The sequence below is a fragment of the Calonectris borealis genome, chromosome 7 (genome assembly GCF_964195595.1).
Source record: "Calonectris borealis chromosome 7, bCalBor7.hap1.2, whole genome shotgun sequence".
Classification (NCBI taxonomy): domain Eukaryota; kingdom Metazoa; phylum Chordata; class Aves; order Procellariiformes; family Procellariidae; genus Calonectris; species Calonectris borealis.
Genome location: NC_134318.1, coordinates 13,528,045 through 13,545,641, shown reverse-complemented (window position 1 = coordinate 13,545,641; position 17,597 = coordinate 13,528,045). Strand labels below are relative to the sequence as shown.

The 17,597-nt window shown below is 46.6% G+C and overlaps 1 protein-coding gene across 1 annotated transcript; it reads right to left on the bottom strand.

Moving 5' to 3' along the window:
- Window positions 1–342: 342 nt before the first annotated feature.
- Window positions 343–17,259, bottom strand: SNCG (synuclein gamma). Its single transcript, XM_075155424.1, has 5 exons — window positions 16,700–17,259; window positions 11,624–11,665; window positions 10,631–10,758; window positions 1,929–2,015; window positions 343–720 (listed from the first exon to the last, which is right to left on the bottom strand). The coding sequence occupies exons 1-5, from the start codon at window positions 16,818–16,820 to the stop codon at window positions 700–702; spliced, it is 399 nt and encodes a 132-aa protein (XP_075011525.1). The 5' UTR covers window positions 16,821–17,259; the 3' UTR covers window positions 343–699.
- Between the last annotated feature and the right edge of the window lie 338 nt (window positions 17,260–17,597).

The following is a 17,597-nucleotide window of genomic DNA, read 5'->3' as shown; positions in this document are numbered from 1 at the left end:
AACAGCCAAGAATAAATGCTAAGTGAGCTCAATGTGACTTTCATGTTCCTTTAAAAGCCTTCTTTTTTCCAATTTCCCCCACGCACTCTCTCTTGTACGTGGGGGAATATTTAAAAAGTGAAATCTCTATTTTTCAGCCCTGAGAGACAGAAAGCTGGCCTGCCTACGCTATTGACTTCAGAAATACATTTTTTCATTATTCCCCATCTCTTACATCATGATCTAAGGCCCTCACAGTCCTGAGATCCCTGTATTTTAATACTACACTTTTACAGGAAGAGTTCATCAGTTTGGAAGGATCAACGTCTAAAATGTGCAAATAAAACTGACAAAACAAAAAACTTGTTCAAACACTTTTTTATTAATTAAAAAAAAATATTTCCACGATATCTAGAGATCCCAAGTGCCAGTGCAGATGGACGCAAGACACAGATCAGTGAGTCCAACAAAAACACGCAAAGCGAGCGGGTCGGGAAGCCACGAGGGAGACACACACCCTGGTGCACAGCTGCACTTTACTTACAATCGGAGGAGTCTGGCTTACATACATTGTACGATTGGTTTTTGAGGCAAGTGAAAGACTACAGAGCTGAATGTAGTTAGTCTATGGAGAGCGGGACTTTCCTGTTGTAGCGTCAGCTAATATTTCCATGTACGCTCTTGGAATGCTCTCTTTTGAGCTAGAAGTCCCTCAGTTGATTAATTGCCTTCATTTTCACCCTGTGAGAGAAGTAAGACAGGAAAACAGTTAAATATTTCCAGAGGAAAACATATATAAATAAAATTAAGAGAAAAATCAATGCTGGTAGTCACCACATAAAAAAACCCATAAACAACTGCATAATAATAAGGACCGTATGTGGTTCAGAAAATAAACGCATTATCCCTTCCTTCTGGGAACCAGACAGACTCCCGCTGTAACTCAGACCTCTGGGGAAAACGAGGATGTGATTTCACTTCTGGTTGAGGTTCAGCTAACGCCGGGCCGGGCTGCCGCTGGCAGGAGCGTCCTGCTTTCTGCTGCCGGCTCTGCCCCCCGCCCCGACGCGCAGTCTGACATTAGCACTTCTGCAGCCATGAAGTCAGTCGGATTAGCAGGGTTCGTTTTTGGGACTGGCACCCAGGGGACGATGGCTGGCAGAGGGCAGTAGGTGCAAGCTGAGGCTTTTGGGAGCTTCAGACACCGTGAAAACAGCCCGAGCTTCAGAGAAGCTGAAAAATGGGGAGTTTGGGTGCAGACAGTACTGTGGGGCTTGTGGAGTGGGCAGCCAAAGGCCTTAGGGCCGAAATCGTAAAGGAAATACCACGTGAGAAGGGTTTGTCCATTTAAAGCACCCATATTGGACAATAAGAGGTCGTCCTCCCTTGTTCAAGCGCTGAAATTGGCCCAGAGACTGACATTTGACCCAGGGCTTCAAAAGGACATTGCAGGTAGAATAGATCAAAAATCAAAAGAACTAATTTAAATGCAGAAAAAAAATCTATAGAATAATCTAACTTGTTACCTAAAAATCTATAGAAAAATCTAACTTGTTATCTAAAGCTCTTCTAAAGCGTGGCCGCAACCAGGAAAAAGCTATTCCATGTGATGATAAAACCATAGGAAAGCATTAACTATTATATGTGTGTTTACACCCCAAGATCCGCCCAACTCAGGCAGCAGTTTACAGGCTGTCCAATCTGTCACTCATGGCAAATTCCTGGTCCCAAAAAAGGAAGCGGCAAAGGTGAGAACCGATGAGCTCAGGATTTTGTCAAACAGCTCATGGAAGTGGGAATACTGGTGGGCTCCACGCGCGGCAGATCTATAACCACAGCAAGCAAAGGGGAGACTCTCCTGGGGGAAAACCAGTAACCCAGAAAAAGCCCACGCGCGGTCTCAAGAGCCCGGGGACCGCGGGGAAGCCGTGGCTGTGGCATCACCTTACCTCTCCGCCTCTCTCTGTGCTTGCCGCCGGGGCCCCCTCTCCCGCCGCCCCCGGCTGCTCGGGCGGCTGCGGCGCGGCCAGGTCCTCCTGCCAAGTCACAAGCGAGATGTTTGTCCTTACCAGCACACGCAGAGTCATCGCCCTAATCTCAGACAGACTGTTTGAGCAGACCACGCAAAATGGGTTTGAGCATTACACACACGAATAAAATACCGGGTTTAATAGATGGCAAATATTGCTCAAAATCCATTTTTTGTGCAGCTTCTTAGAGCAGATGTCTGTGAAAAAGAATTCAATTTCTTTTCCATACAGAAAATCAGTTCTTTTTCTGAAGTTTTCCTTCCCATCACCGAGACCAAACAGAGTTTTGGCTCCTTCAAGTGTGAAGAAATTTGAGAGCAACAAATAAATTTACTTGGAGTAAGATAGATTTATGCCCAGCCTTTCCCTACGTTATCTTACTTACCCTAAGCACTCATTGCATAGACTAATACTGATTTCACATATAGTGATATTGTGGTGGCATTAATGTCATGGCTCAGATAAAATTTCATTATCAAAGGTTAAGCTTTCCTTTGTGTTTGAAGTCCAAGCATTTTCATAAGCACTTTGGGCTCTTTTAGCTACTTCCACACACCTTTCAGCTACCTTCCTGTTCAAAGAAGAGGAGAAAAGATTGTATTACCAGGCAATTACTTTAAACGTGATTCGGCCACATAGGAAGAGAAGACAAAAATCCTGACCGTACTGGATGTGCACAGGGGATGGACAGAAAGCAGAAATGCACCTTTGTGGAACCAGTCAGCAAGAGCAGGGGAAAGCAGAAATGGCGGGTCCTCTCTAGTCCAGCCCCAAATCACCAGGGAACTCGGCTAAAATGACAAAGCTTCTCTGTTCCCTTTGAGCACACATGCCCAGCAGCATCCCTGAGTTTTTAGTCTCTTTGCCCACCAGTCAGGGCCACCCTAGAAGGAACCTGAGGCACATATATTACGTAAAGGGAAAGCCAATTTTGCGTGGAAGGGAGATATATCGTTTGAATCTCAGTATTTTGGAAACACGAGGCCACCGCTTTCCCTGGTGCTGCTGTTGATGCAGTCCCTGGCAAACCTACTGTAAACAGAACTTTATGCTCCGTGTGTTTTGGGGGCTCCACTCTTCATTTTCACGCGTGTCCTTATTTTCCTGTCCAGTCACAACTGTTCTCATCAGTAGGAGAACACCCCTGCTGCCTTTGGGACTGAATTAGGAAAGAAGAGGTGATGTGAAATAAAAAGGAAAAAAAGGACATATTTCACAGAGTTACATAGATAGAAGGTAGATCCCATGAAAATTTAAGCTGGCAATTGGACTTCAGGTCTATTTTTGGCGGGAAGGGGAGCCGGGAGATGGAAGGACCGCAACCTGGTTGTCCTGCCATAGGCTTCCTGCTCTCCACGCAGGCTACCGTAAGAGATCGAGCCACCAAAGAAAGAAAATGGCCAAAACACGAGCCGCAGCCCAGTACTGATGTCTGTCGCAGCTCCAGGCATTCCCTTCACCCCCTGCCGAGAGTGAATCAGTTTGCAGAGGGAGCCATGCGCTACAGGGGGTGTCTCCATATGAAAAGCACAGTGTGGGTTTGTTTTTTTTTTTTTTTTTTTTTGGCTACGAAACGTGCCCTTAATTTGCAACGCGTTGTTGGCTGAAATGATTCTTGCTAGCATCAGCCTGATCGGTCTTAAGTAAGCCCAGGTAACCTAATGGCATCAAACTGTGCACACCACAGAGACCAGTTTCTGGTCTCCCGCTCCCGGCGCAGGAGGGGCCCGAGGCTGCTGGGGACAGGGCACCGCTCCGATGGAGCCGCTTAGCCACAGCCTTTCCGAAACGAGTGAACTCCCCTGTTGTCACACACAGAGCTCACTGCTCTGAGTTTATGGAGGCTGATCCGGCCTCAGGATCCAGTCTGTGGCTATAAAACACTTTACATGTGTATCGGGCCGTATAAAAAGGACTCTACCTTATAACTCAACAGCACACGTTAGGTCACAGCAGGTAAATAGCCTCAACTTGTATTTTGAAGCTTTACAAGCAGTTTTTTTGACTGTTAGGTGGAAAGAAAAGAAACCTGCAATGCAAGCCAATGACGATAGCTGCAACAGCAGGTGCCTCGTAGGTTTTTTGCAGGTGGGGTTACCAGCTGCCCTGTGAAACCATGACGGTGAATCAAAGGCAACTGCCTCAGGCTGCCTTGGGAAAGCTGGGGGACGGCTCACAGGAGCACAAGGAGAAGTGAAGTGCAGCGCACCCCATCTTTCCACAGGGCACGACCACCTCCTCTTCCTGTGGGCAGGGAGCTCAGCTCTGGTAGATGTGGGAACAGTCATGGAAAAGGGGATCCCCTCCTCAGGCCCATCCTCAGGACACTGCATCCGAGAGTGATGGGTGGGTGAAGAATCCCTGTTCAGCTATTGTGCTGCTTATTATATCCCTTAAACCACGCTCTCTGCCAAGCCTCTGCTCCAGAAGGAGAAAAGTGACTCATCCATCTATTTTTAGAAAGGGAAGCAACCATGTTTCTGGACAGTGTTTCTAAACTGTGGTGGAGGAACCAGCACAATCGCAGGATGAAGAGGTGTCAGGCTGTGTTAGGGACGTCACCTCACAGCCTTTTTCTCACGCGCTTCCCACCCTGCCCAGAATAGCGAGCATGAGATGAGGAAGGGCTGCATTCTTCAGCTGGGCGTTAGCTGGCTGGGGATTTCGGTGACTGGTCAGGAAAACAATACACCGAGGAGAACCACGTGATGTAAGGGTCTTCACTTTGGATGAAGAGCCAGAAACTCCTGGGTACCAACCCCAACTATAACACTGACTGCCAGCGTGACGCTGGGCAAGAAAGCAAGGGTGAAAATCCAGCTTCTCTGGAGGACAGCAAGAACTTTGCCATTCCTTTCAGTGTTCATCTCCTCATTAAAAGGGATAAAACGTTCTAAGGGAAAGGCATGTTGCAACCATGAAGTAATTAGTAACGCTCCTCCTGTTCTTAAACGGCAAGCAGATTTCTTTTTCCCCCCTCAGAAATTATGTATTGTCTTATAAAAAGTACTTAAAATGGAAAAAAATTATTTAGTTTGTTATGGGCTGTTTTCTTTTTTTTTTTTTTGGAGGGGTTGAATTTTTTTGGCTAGCGAATAGAGAAAAATGAAGTAGTTTAACATAATAGTTAAGTGAAACACAAGACCTTAGAATTCATTACAGGAATACTATACAAGCTTTAAAATACTTTTTATATATATAAATATATTTCTGTGTAGAATATATACACTATAGAAGATTATATATATAAAATACAGTATTTCACTAAAGTTACGAAACAGTTACATGTTCCAATATCACTAATGAAAAACTCAACAAATTAGGACCTGCCATTTATAAAAATATTCCTGCACAATGTTAAGAGGTCTTAAATAGAGCACACTATAGGCTTCTGGGTTCAAATATTTTAATATGTTTTTTAAAAACAGATTTTAAAAGTCCACAGATTTTGCAAAAAAAATTAATTACAATTTGATTCTTCAGATTTCTGTTTCACAGGTTCAATGAAATTCCCTTTTTCAGCTCAGTGACTGTGTTGTATGTTCCGCTGGCTGAGTCTATACGTGAAATGGAATTTATATTTTTATCCATATTAAGTTATAGGCCAGTGGGTTTTTTTCGCCATCCCCAAGAATTCTGAGATAAGCAACCTTATCAGGATTATCTTCCTTACCTAACAGAGAAAGCACGCAGAGTCTAAATGTTGGATGCTGGAACATTACTCATCAAAAACTCAACAAATTCAGTGGCAAGCAAGATTTCTTTTTTGGTTATTATTTTAAGGCTGTAAAAGCAGAGAGATTCACTGGCAACCTAATCTGCTACAGATTTAACAGCCCGCGATGGGACATCGATTACATAAGGCGGAGAAAGGTTCAGCCTCCCGTTGCGCTCTTGACCTTGGGCGCTGGAGCAAAAGCAATGCTACTTGGCAGTGCCCCCACACCACTCCCTTGTAAACCCTCGGGCAACCTGACAGGTCCTATGGACAGGCTGTCCTGGGTGGGTTTCGGGCTGAATGTGCTCGGAGTGATGCTGACAGCTCTGACTAAGAGGTCAGCCCGTAATTAAAGTGAGTGGACCCACTGACAGGACAGACAGACGGGCGCGCAGGTTCCTTGTCTTACCCTACAAATCCAGGTGGACTCTTGGGGTGGCTTTGTTTTCATCCAGACTCTCTTAGGGTTTCCTGGGGCTGCTTATACAAATAATACATATTTAATACTGTTTACATTATTATTCTACAGTATTACTGGGGCACAGCCTCTAGCCGTGAAGCACACACAACCTTGTAGACTTGAAGGCTTCACCAGTGCTCCCACCTCAGCTGTTCTGCATGTGAAAAATGTACGCCTGGATGCACTCATGAGACTGAGAGGGAGGCACAGAAAAAGTGCCTGTGAGCAGAGTATCCCGACCCGTGCTGCTTTTGCAGTCTCCCCTGCTCCGTGGGATGCTGAAGGATACCACCGGGATGCATCACTGCGTCAGTGAAGTACAGTGAAGCCTGAATACAAAGGGTGAAGCCTGAATACAAAGGGGAAGAGTTTCAAGTATTTATTCTATCTAATTGTAAGGTAATTTTGCTGTTGCTTTCCCTACTCCTCCTGCTTAGCAGCTCTGCCCTCGGTGGCCTCTCAGATGCCCTTGGTTGCTCTCTCCTCAGTGGCACTCGCCCTGCCCAAACTAACTTAAATGGGGAGGTCACTCCTCAGTTTCTCCTTCCAATTCCTTCGGTGCAACTGTCTTAGCGTCGGTGGCGTTGCAGGGTTTAAGTGAACAGAATTAAGGCCATGCACGTCAACCGTTCGTATTCAAAATGTGCAGTGGTTATGAAAGCGATAAGCTGCGATATGGGTATGGCACATGTGTGCTAGATCAAGCGCAGAGAGAAACGATGCGATCCAACAAACGCACCCAGCGGTTGCACATAACTGACAACTGCTCAAATAATTAATGGTGTGAAATAACAAAAAGATCAAACCCAATTCAAAATAACAGAGCCGTGAACTGACAACTAAACCATATAAAAACTGACAGGGCAAATAGATCTAAAGGGAAGATCTAGATAGAGGGCGTAGCGAAGCATCAGCTACTGGGGAAATTCCTCCGGTCCCCGAGGGACATTTTGTGAGTGTGTGTGTGTACGTACATGCGCTTGTTCCCAGCCACGTGGTGTCTGCAATGCAGCAAACTTTGTGCTGTGTCATGCAGACGAAGAATTAATCCTTTTCTAAGACAGGGATATTCAGCGGGTGGCTATCTCACTGAAATCCCTTAATGTCCACCCCAGGAACTGGGATGGGTGCAGAGCCACAGACAAAACACATTACCAACGGGTCTCATTCCTTTGCACATCAGAAAAATTGCAGAGGGCTTATAGTCTTTTAACTTTCATATTTTTAACTCAATACTTACAATCTCCTCCAAATGAGTCAATACCTTCTTGTACTCAGTTAGCAGTGACCAGGCCAGTGCCAAAGCCCTACTAGGCGATGCCAACGCTACTCGAGGTTGCTCTCGTCTGGTGCTTGGCACCCCTCCGCAGGTGTAGAGTTACTTCAGCCCCATTTCCTTCTGCCTGCCTCCTCCACCGAGGACAGCACAGGGCAGCGGGCTGCCAACCGCCCCACGTGTGTCCACATTTCAGTGCCTGCCATGTTCCACGACAGTCTCGATTCTTCCCCATGGCCAAAGTCGCCACCTGATACACCCGCAGAGCTCACCCACCCGCAGCTGCCGCCCCGAGCAAAACTTCATCCAGAATCCTTAGATTTCCCCACTCCTTGCTAGTATGTGCCTGCCACTGATCCCAGCCGTCAAACGCACCGATTAAATGTCAACAAGCTCTCCGTAATTGATATTAATACTGGGAACGCTGAGCTGGGGACATGCCTCCTGGGCCACTCGACTCCCCAGATTCAAGTCATCCTGTAGCACTGCTCAGTGCTCACCATGCATTCACGCAGACCCCCTGGGGTGTGAACAACCCCTCTGTAGAGGCAGCAGGGAACAATACTGGAGATAGTTGAAAACAGAAAGACGACATCAGCAATTGCTCTTTGCAGTTAAAAAGGAGGAGGAGGGGATGGAGCATGAGCAAGTCTCAGGACTGGATGCAACAGCTCTCTCAAACTTCAGGGGCTGGAACACTTGTGGATAATTTCAGGACTGCAAGATTTTAACAGTAGGTATTTATTTTTTAAACATCTAACTGCTGTATCTTATCACTCTTCTCAGCCTGTCTCCAGCAGGTCTCTCGAATGCACTGCAGTGCCCGGTGCTGCTCTTGGCAGCCTCTGGCTCCATTTCCATTAACAAATTGTGCAGCACAGTAGGAGCAGATCTGGAGAGAAAACAGCTGGTGCCGAGAGCCCAGCACAACCCTCCTTTCAGGGCCCTCCCTCCGGAGCAGCTCTGGCCCCACGGCCATTAACCATTAGCAGTTGGGATGCACTCGGAGCTCCATCTTCCATGTCATTGCTATCCAATGCTATCCTAGCTATTCTGCTAGGTATCTAGCAGATGCAATTGAAGTATGGTGAGTGAGGATGACTGGAAGATTTGCACTCCTAATTTAAGCTGAAGTAAAATAGGTAGACAACCCCTCTCTTTCACAGAAACAAACATTTTTTCTGAATTTCTTTCTCCTGTGACTTGTTTTGCCTTGCTTTCCTTCTCCTCTTTTCATTCTGCTGCCCACCTCTGCTATTTGGCATGACACCATGATATTGTATCCGAAGCAGTTTCCTTGCTCCCTCATTTAGTCTGCCCTTTGGCATGGGACACATCCCACTTTTTTATTTCTTGATCAATCCCCATTTTAACTCCAAGCAGGCAGACATTGACAGAAGATGCCAAAATGACAGTTCAGATGCTTAATGCTTTAATCCTCTGGAAAACTCACAGCTTTTGTATATTGCCTACAGTCTGCATAACCCAGAACCATTACCAGGGTGAAAGAATCGCTGATTTTCTAAGGGACTATTTGCACAAGGATGGAAACAGATAACGTCAACCGGTTTGAGCTGTGAAATTGCCACCTGTAAGTTGTAGCTCACCAGCCTTTGAGGGAAGGCTCTCACTTAGGACGAAAGGGGAAGAGGATTGCTGCTCAGTCCTCGCCAGAAGGGGAGGCAGTTCGGTATCTGCAGGACGGATTCCTACGGTCAGCAAATTCCTAGCTCTCCTGGGTCAACAACCCCGGGCCTGGTCAGTCAAAAGGTAGGAGGGGGTAGTCTGGCCCCACAGAATTAGGAATCACTGTTTGTACTCCTGCAGCCTAACTGCTGTTCCCTGTGGGAATAGAGCTTAATCTTATCCCAAGGGCTTAGCAGAACTTCTGTATCTGCCCTTTTCACATGCTTTCAGGAGGACTTTTTGCGTCACTTGTAGCTGCTGTTCTCCTCTTTTGTTAGGCTATTCTCTCAGGATTTATATGGTGTGTAGAAGTTTTGTTTCACATCACAATGTGTTTATGTGCAGGTCAGGAAATTCATCAGCCAACTGTCTGAACAATTAAAACAATTTTGGCCAGCCTCGCTTCGCTTTGATTCTGGGTTTGGGTTTGTTGTGACTCATCCAGCTCATGTCGCTATCAACGCTATTGGCCACAGCTCTCTAAAGAGGGGAAATGCAGCCGAGCTTACCAAAGAGCTGCCAAATGTTAGCCTCATGTACTGTACCAATGACTGCTGTTTGTTACCACCTGGTGAAAGCATCTTCTCTAATGATCAGCTTTGCCTTCATCCAGGGAGCTGTTCTGCTCCTTCACATGCTCCTTAATCCCCTCACTTGAAGGAACCCAGTTTGTCAAATTAGGCTGGAGGACAGAAGACGCCTTGTCTGAATCTGGCTTAATCCGTGCACAATTTGGGTCACGCGGCCTTTATCAGCAAGCGCTTGGTTGTTGTCAAAATCGGCACAAAGCGGAGCAGGAGGGTCAGGCTCTCTGCCGGGACCGGGCTTTGCCTGAATTCCTGCTGCCCTCTGCCGCCCGCGGAGCTGCCGGGCCGGGGCCGGGGCTGCGCCTTGCCAGGGCCAGCGCTGAGCTCCCGCTCCTTCACACCCAGCGCACCCCGGAGCTCTGACCCCGGCCAGATGCTCACTGCAGCCTGGCTGTATTTCTACTCAAGTCCCTGGAAAAAATGCTTTTCTACCTTCATAAGAAAACGTGGAGCCGGACTCTTGCCAGCAGTGCCCGCTGACAGGACGAGACGCAATGGGCACAAATCGATTAACGTGTCCACCTGAACACAAGAAAACACCTCCTTTGTTCCTGTGAGGGTGGTCAAATGCTGACACAGGTTGCCCAGGGATATTGTGCAGTGTCCATCTGTGGAGATATTCAAAACCCAACTGCACGTGGTCCTGGGCAACCTGCCGTCATGGACCCTAAGGGGGCTGGACTAGATGCTCTCAAGAGGTCCCTTCCAAACCAAACGATTCTGTGATTACATATAAGCATTATGTAATAATACTAAGCATTATATAAAAGCAGATATTGCTGAAAACCTCTCATTGAATAGGTAAAACCATCAACTGTACATGTTTGCAGATATTTTAAGTGTAATCCAAAGACAACTCTTCTGTCCTGCACATCACCGAAGAAACGAACATACCTTTTTTACAACTCCTGTAGTGGCCACGATGGTCTCTGCTCCTTCTACAGTCTTGTTTGCCACTGTGTTCACGCTGGCTACCACAGCTTCTCCCACCACATTGGCCTGCTCTTTGGTCTTCTCAGCAACTGGGATTTCAACAAAAGCAGAAAGTCAATGAGTTAGGCACTGCCAAAAGGCTGCCAAATTCACTGGGACAATAAAACGATTGCATTCAGGTAAGAGAAGAAATCAGCCCTGGGACAGTCCTTATTTGGATTTTTTATGTGAGATCACGGCTGAATTTAGATCATGTACGTGAGGGTTTTTTCTGACTGCAGCCTGTCAGTCTTTGTGGGCAACTGGAGAATGAAAAATTCACTGTAAGATACTAAAAGGCAGTTGTGCAAATAAGGTACTTTGCATTGCAGACTGCATATGACCTCTCTCTGGGTACCTTCTGTTTGATTCAATACACCTGGGTAGGGGGGAAAAAAAAAAAAAAGAGTAATTTAGTCATGAAATTGTCCAGCGAAAGGATCCATTCATCTCTCTTCAAGGCAGTTCAGAAAGCTGCCCAGCCTTAGAGCTTGGGATACCTAGAAAGGTCCCTTAGGGTCCCTGACACTGTGACTGCCTGACAGGAGTCTCCCAAAGACCACAATTTTGGCCCAACAGGAACTGATGCAAGAAAATCCTCTCTGCGTGCTGGGCAGCACTCTTGGCATTGTGAAATGTCTAAATTGCTGTGAATCATCCGAGTCTGCCAAGTGACATTTGTTAGATTTTTTTGACCTGCTCTACTGATTAAATATTTTCTCCCATCCACGTGCACTGCAAATGCCAGACCCCGAACCATCACTCCTGGCAAGCATCCTCCATTCATCAAATGGAAGGTCACGCAGATCAGCGGTGTCCCCCAGAGACCTTCCATTTGGCAGGAACGATGGCCTTATCAAGAGGTCCAGCAACACATCACAGATTTCCACATCCCTCTCAGGGCTGTGCTCTTACCTGAGGTCACACTTTGCACTACGCCTTCCTTGGTTTTGGTACCTGTGAAAGGAAACACACGGCCCATCAGTGCTTCCTGGCAAAGAACCCTCTGGTTTCTGGACATGGATGGCTTTCTGTTCTTACTAGGTGCGGCGGAGAGCCGTGGTGCTGCCGGCACCTCCTGCCGAGACACAAGCCGGCAGAAGGGACCAGCTTCCTTACCCAGTGAAGTCAATGATCACCTTGGTGTCGGGAGTTGGATAACTTTAACTACAAATTGTCTGGAGATGCCTAGACCTGAAAAATCTTGATTATAGCATGCTTATTGTCTGTGAAATATTTCCAACAGAACAGTTGAGCAGAGGTAAATCAATGTTAAGCCAATGGTAAAAATGAATGTATATTAAGTGACCCGGTGAAATCTCACCTACTTCAGTCTTTCAAGACGTGGAATCCCACCCGTGACTCTCCCCTGCCTTTCAGCAGGATACTTGGCTGCAGTGGTCATTTAAAGCTTCATTCTGTACCTCTAATAAAGACTCCGGAGAAACTTGAGGCTGAATTTACAGAACGACGACCCTCCTACTTACTAGATTCCCATTTCGGTCCCTCAGCCTAGGCTGTAAGTGCCTGCTCGCAGCGATACTCAAAATGCAGATGTTTTTATCTCAAATTATGAAAGTACACCATATGTATGCTTACATTGTAATTTATCTCGCTGTTCTCAAGGCAGAAAAGCTAACAGGATGTGAGGGCATTCAGTTTGCCACACAAGGAGCCCTTAAGGAATAATTAATCTCTGCAGTTTTCCTCCAGGCTTGAAGTGACCTGCTCTACATCCCTTCTGTTTGTATACTGCAGCACGTATGTTAAATCTTATGGTAGATAGGCAGCCCCCACAGTAACTAGATGCTTTTTCATATTACAAAAATAAAGGATCAGATCTATCTCTGTTGGAAGTTAAATAAACAAGTGCCAAAAGGTTCCACTGGTCCCACTTTACTGTATTTTGTAAGTCATCTGCACCTATACAGGCTGTTTTCAAATTTCCCATACTGATACAACAAAAGGATTTTTATGGCCAACTGTCAAAATGATAGAAACGGAGAGCCAGGCAGAGCAGCGGTACCGGAGCATCCATGGGTGTGGTGGGAGAAATCAGCTACAAACCACATCTCGTTCCCATTAACAGCCTGAAAGGCAAAACAGGTGCAGCGCCCTGATAACAACAGATCCAGCCCAGCTCTGTTCTGCCTGATACATGTTATGTATTATTGAATGTAATTCTCAATTGTTGATTTATTTTGGTGGTTGTAATCGTTGCCTGGGGCAGAACAAAGCTGTTCTGCTACAATATGCCCTCAACGTTTCACTCCACCCTCCCGGACCGTGTTAAAACTGAAGAGATGAAATCTTTTTACTTTATACTTGTTACTGCTGTAAACTGCAATTCCTAATGATGCATATGATACGTGTGCACTGCTATAAACTGGATTTAATAATGATGTCCATGATATACAAACGTGTACAGAAGCACAGCAGTGAGCAGAGCAGATGCAAGTCTCAAGCCATGAACGTGAGCTCCTGAACTGGCCGAATGCACACCGATCAATTAGGTGCCATCCTGCCTCAGTTTCCCTCCCAGTGCCATTCCATTAAGAGACTGCCACAATATTGATTGGACATACAAGATCTTCTCACATCGGACACAGATGTTCAAGCTTAACCCTTCTTTGCTGTTTTTTTGTCAAGGAGCAGTTGTTAGGTAAGCAAAGTATATAATTTGCTGCACCAGCCTTGCCTATGTTTCAGTTTTGCAGTAAACGTGCTTGGTGAGACAAGAGCTGTACTTCTGTGTGGTTTTTTACCAGACTTTTGAGTTAAGATGACTATCTGGGCTCGATTCTTTTGCAGGGGGAGGGGAGTGGGTGGGTGCCATGTTTTCTGATGGAAAATAATTCCAGAAAGGAGGGGTGCAGGTAGAAGAAAAATACCCGAATCCATTTCACAAGAGAAGCAGTGGCAGCGGGAAGTGCCACCGCTGGGGAGAGTTGGCCTCTTCTTCCTAACCCAGCCTCCTGACCACACCCGGTGACTCAGGCTCAGCATCCATTATGCACCACGTGAAATCTGACCTTCGGCGCGTACCCCTGCCAGCAACCCCCATCTGCTGAATCAGAAAGCAATCACCTGCTGCTCAATCTCATTTCACTCATTAGTCCCTGCCTGCAGCTTGTGTACACAGGATTAAAAGTTCATGCATCCTGCCTCTTCTGAGTGCTGTGAGTCATCTCTAAGAGCTTGGGCACGGCAAGGGTGCGACTGAGGTGGTGGAGCGCTGTGCAGTGGGAAAAGAGTTGTAGTAGAAAAGGATGTTAGGATGTGCTTTAAGTCGCGCAGGAGTTCGCGCCGGAGTCACTTCGTTTAAGTAGAGGCTGGTGGGTTGGGACTTTCTGCGACATGCGTGACCGAAAGCCGTTCTGGAAAGCTAGAAGTGCATTCTTTGTTGAGGCTTCCTGAACTATAGTATTAAACAGTACTATTGACCTTATACTCAATATTCTGATGCAGCTTTGCATTAACTCCATTAATTAACTTCAGCATCACTTATCCCCCTATTTAAACCAAATAAAAATACAGCCCATTGAATCAACTTCTGGATATACATCAGCTGTGCAAGAACCCACAGCCACTTCGGTATACCCAGAGGCTGTTACAGTTTGGAGACCAGACTGTGATTTTACTAAGTGCAAAGGTGGCCCATGCTACAGGATTTCTCTCTCTCTTCGTGCACCCTCTTCTCTACCCTACACGCTCAGCAAGCCACGCAGCGGGGCAGGAGCACCCCACGCTCGTGACTCCCCGGCGATGGCGGGGTCTCTGGCCAGCCCAGCCGTGAACCGCATTGCAGTGCTAGCACAGGAGGAGGCACCTCGGGCTCTGGCATGGGCTGGGGGAACTGAACCCGCGTAGCTCAGAGAGAGGGACGAGGTGGCCGCAGAGCCCCGATGACACCGTCTGCTCCAGGCGGCTGCCTCTGAATGAGCATTTTTGACTCCCGGGGCAGCAGCAAGTGACTCACCAGATGTGGTGGTTGTGCCCAGACATCTGGAATCCTCCTTGGAGAGTCAGTGATGAGTTAACACAAACCTGAATAAAAGTCAGGGATCCACTTAATCCATCCTAGGCTTTGGGGTTTCCCCCCCACCTTTCCTGACTTTCTGAAAAGACCCTCAAGCTTTTATACAAGTATTATTTTCTCCTAGCACCCAAAACTCAGGTTGCGTCACATAACTCTGCAGACCAAGCTGCTAGGATAGGGCACTGCAAAGGAAGGAGCAAGGAAGGAACAGTTCAGGTCTCTGGTTAACGCTTCGCGTGTCACAGAGTGAGAAAAGGTAGCACAGACAACGTAATAGTCACTCCAGTTTTAATTGATATACCTGGCCTCCACCTCTTCTATTTAAAAATAAATTCTCTGAGCTAATCAGCATCTGGCCTTTGCTCTTCCTGCCTGTGAAAGACTGAATATTCCCCAAAGGGCTAGGCATCCCCCGGCGTGCAACAGGAATTGAATCAGCCCCAAGGCAAAGCACCATCCAGTGCATGACAGGGCAGGAATTGGCGGTATACCAAAAAACCCAACAAACCAAAACAAAAAAGAAAAGGAGAAAGCCCTTCCTCTTCACCTTGATCCTTATTTGATCCTCATTCAGAGATTTAGGTTTTAAGAAGGCTTCTAGAAAACTTTATTGAAAAGGTTAGCATCTCACGAGCAGACTCTGCGCGTCATGGCTGTGCAGAAATGAAAAACAGGTCACAGTACGGAGACGTACAACATGACTGAACAGAGATGTGAGGAATTATGTATAAAAATATGGAATAATCCTTTCTGACATAGCTCGAACCAGGAAGCAGCCAGAGCAATAAGGATGCCACAAATTTGACACCTAGATCTGACATTTCATAGGCTGGTGTTTCAGTTAGTGGTTAGTTTAATTATTTACAGGGATGCTGTTTACCTTTTTTCCCGTGAGTCAGCTTCAAACTGAAATGTGAACTGTTACATACGTTCATTCACAGCATGCCAATAGTTGAGTGTTTAAAATTTCAGGATGAAGACATCACCAGATCTGCTACGCATAAAATTTGTATTTCATTTGTCATTTACAAATATATATCAGTAGCTATTGTCAATATAACTGTTTTAAATATAGTAGCTACATACAGCTGTGGATGTTGCAGCACAGCAGCAGGAAAAGCCAGCATGTGAACTTCTCTACTAAAAAAAACACCTCACTCCCACATCTAGCAAACATAAAAAGCTGTGTGAGGTGCAGTAATCGGCACCAAGGTAATCAGTTTTGGGAACCCAGGACTTCACAGATTTTATAGTATCTGGAATACCTGACCATCCGGCCATATAATTATATGCGCTAAATAGCGGAAATAGCGGGTTTCGAGGGTGACCTTGAAGAGGAGGTTTCTGAAAGAGCACAGTAACTGTGAGAGAGGTCTCTGGCAGGACATCAGGCGTGCTGTTTTCCAGATCCTATCCTTTGGGCAAAATGAATTTGGGTGTCTCTTGTAAAGCAAGATTAATGTGTGCATGGGGAATGAAACAGGTCGGTGAACAGGAGAAGGATTTCAGGATAAAACAGTATGTTTGTGGGGAAACAGATGCATCCTGCAATCCCCACTTAACAACGCTGCTGGCTCCTCTCAGGGACCTCATCAGCGTGCCTCTCGCAGCACGGAGGCGAGGCGGGGATCAGCGGCACTTGGCTGCTTGGAGAGTGACTGACTCACCCTGCAAACAATCAGTGAACAGTCATAACAGAAACCTTCCACCTGGGCATATGCTCCTTAACATTGCATTAGTTCTGCCTCCCCTGAAGCAGTGGCCGTTTCTATGTCTAATTTGCAGTTGGGGAAACTGAGGCACAGGGAGGATGTGGCAGCCCAGGCGATGTTATCCAGACCTCCTGCCATTCACCCCCAAGCTTTAGCCACAATATAATTTCCCCAGACTTTCTCAGAGAAAATCTATGCAGCAGTTCATGCTCAAATGTAGATTGAAAATAGTTCTCTTACCTACATACATCACCCCTTCTTTAGTCTTCTCTGCAGCCTCCGTCACTCCCTGCTTGGTCTTTTCTGCAGCAGCCACCACACCTTCTTTAGCAATGGAGAAACCTTTCTTAAAGACATCCATTCTTCTTGCTTGCTAGGGTCTCACCCGGACGATCTGAGCGAGGGACAGCAGCAAAAAGCACCTCAAGACCGGGACTGCAATATGCAGCCTTGCCCTCCGTGGATACTCGGTTTCTCTGCCAGCCTCTGTCTTTGCTCTTACTCCTCCTCTGGATGAAGGCAGTGTGGCAAACCTCACAGCCTTTGCCGGCTCTTATTGATGAAGTGCACTGCAGTGTAGCCAATGCCTGTGAACAGCTGATACTGAAATATTAATGATACGGATCTGCTTGGGAAGATTTAAGAAGGGAGGGGGAGAGGAGGAGAAGGAGGACATCGGTAGGTAAGGGACTGTCTGGAAAATTTCCAGACAGATAAAGCTTTTAAAATACGCTGCAATGCTCTCACTCAAGGATGCTCTCATATGAAGAGGGAGACTTTATCCGAAGAGCTGAGTTCCTGAAAGGGCATCTCCTCGAGGCTGCAGCAGGAGGCAAGCACGAGCTCTCCTGGGTTCCCAGAGGCTGGAGAGCCTGTCAAGCTGGCAGCAGACAAACAGGGTCAGGTTTCTTGGCCTGGCAGTTACCAGAACTGTAACAAGAACATTATTTCTAGTAAATACTGAGAGAAAAAGGGAACGAGCTGGAGCTTGGTGCTCAAGTGAAGGGAACTGGAAGTCCCACTGGCCATGTTTGTCAAGTCTGCAGTTGGCCCCTCAAGGCATTTAGTATAAACCATTTTTGCTCAGCTGCACATCCCGTTACAATGGTTCATTTCTGAAAAAATCAGATGCTGTTGG

What these genes read in the sequence shown, in the direction of transcription:
- SNCG (XM_075155424.1), bottom strand. Translation starts at nt 16,820, where the DNA reads ATGGATGTCTTTAAGAAAGGTTTCTCCATTGCTAAAGAAGGTGTGGTG. An exon ending in AGAAGGGGTGATGTATGTAG is followed by an intron (nt 11,666 to 16,699) that starts GTAAGAGAACTA and finishes TTCCTTTCACAG; the next exon opens with GTACCAAAACCAAGGAAGGC. An exon ending in AGTGCAAAGTGTGACCTCAG is followed by an intron (nt 10,759 to 11,623) that starts GTAAGAGCACAG and finishes TTGAAATCCCAG; the next exon opens with TTGCTGAGAAGACCAAAGAG.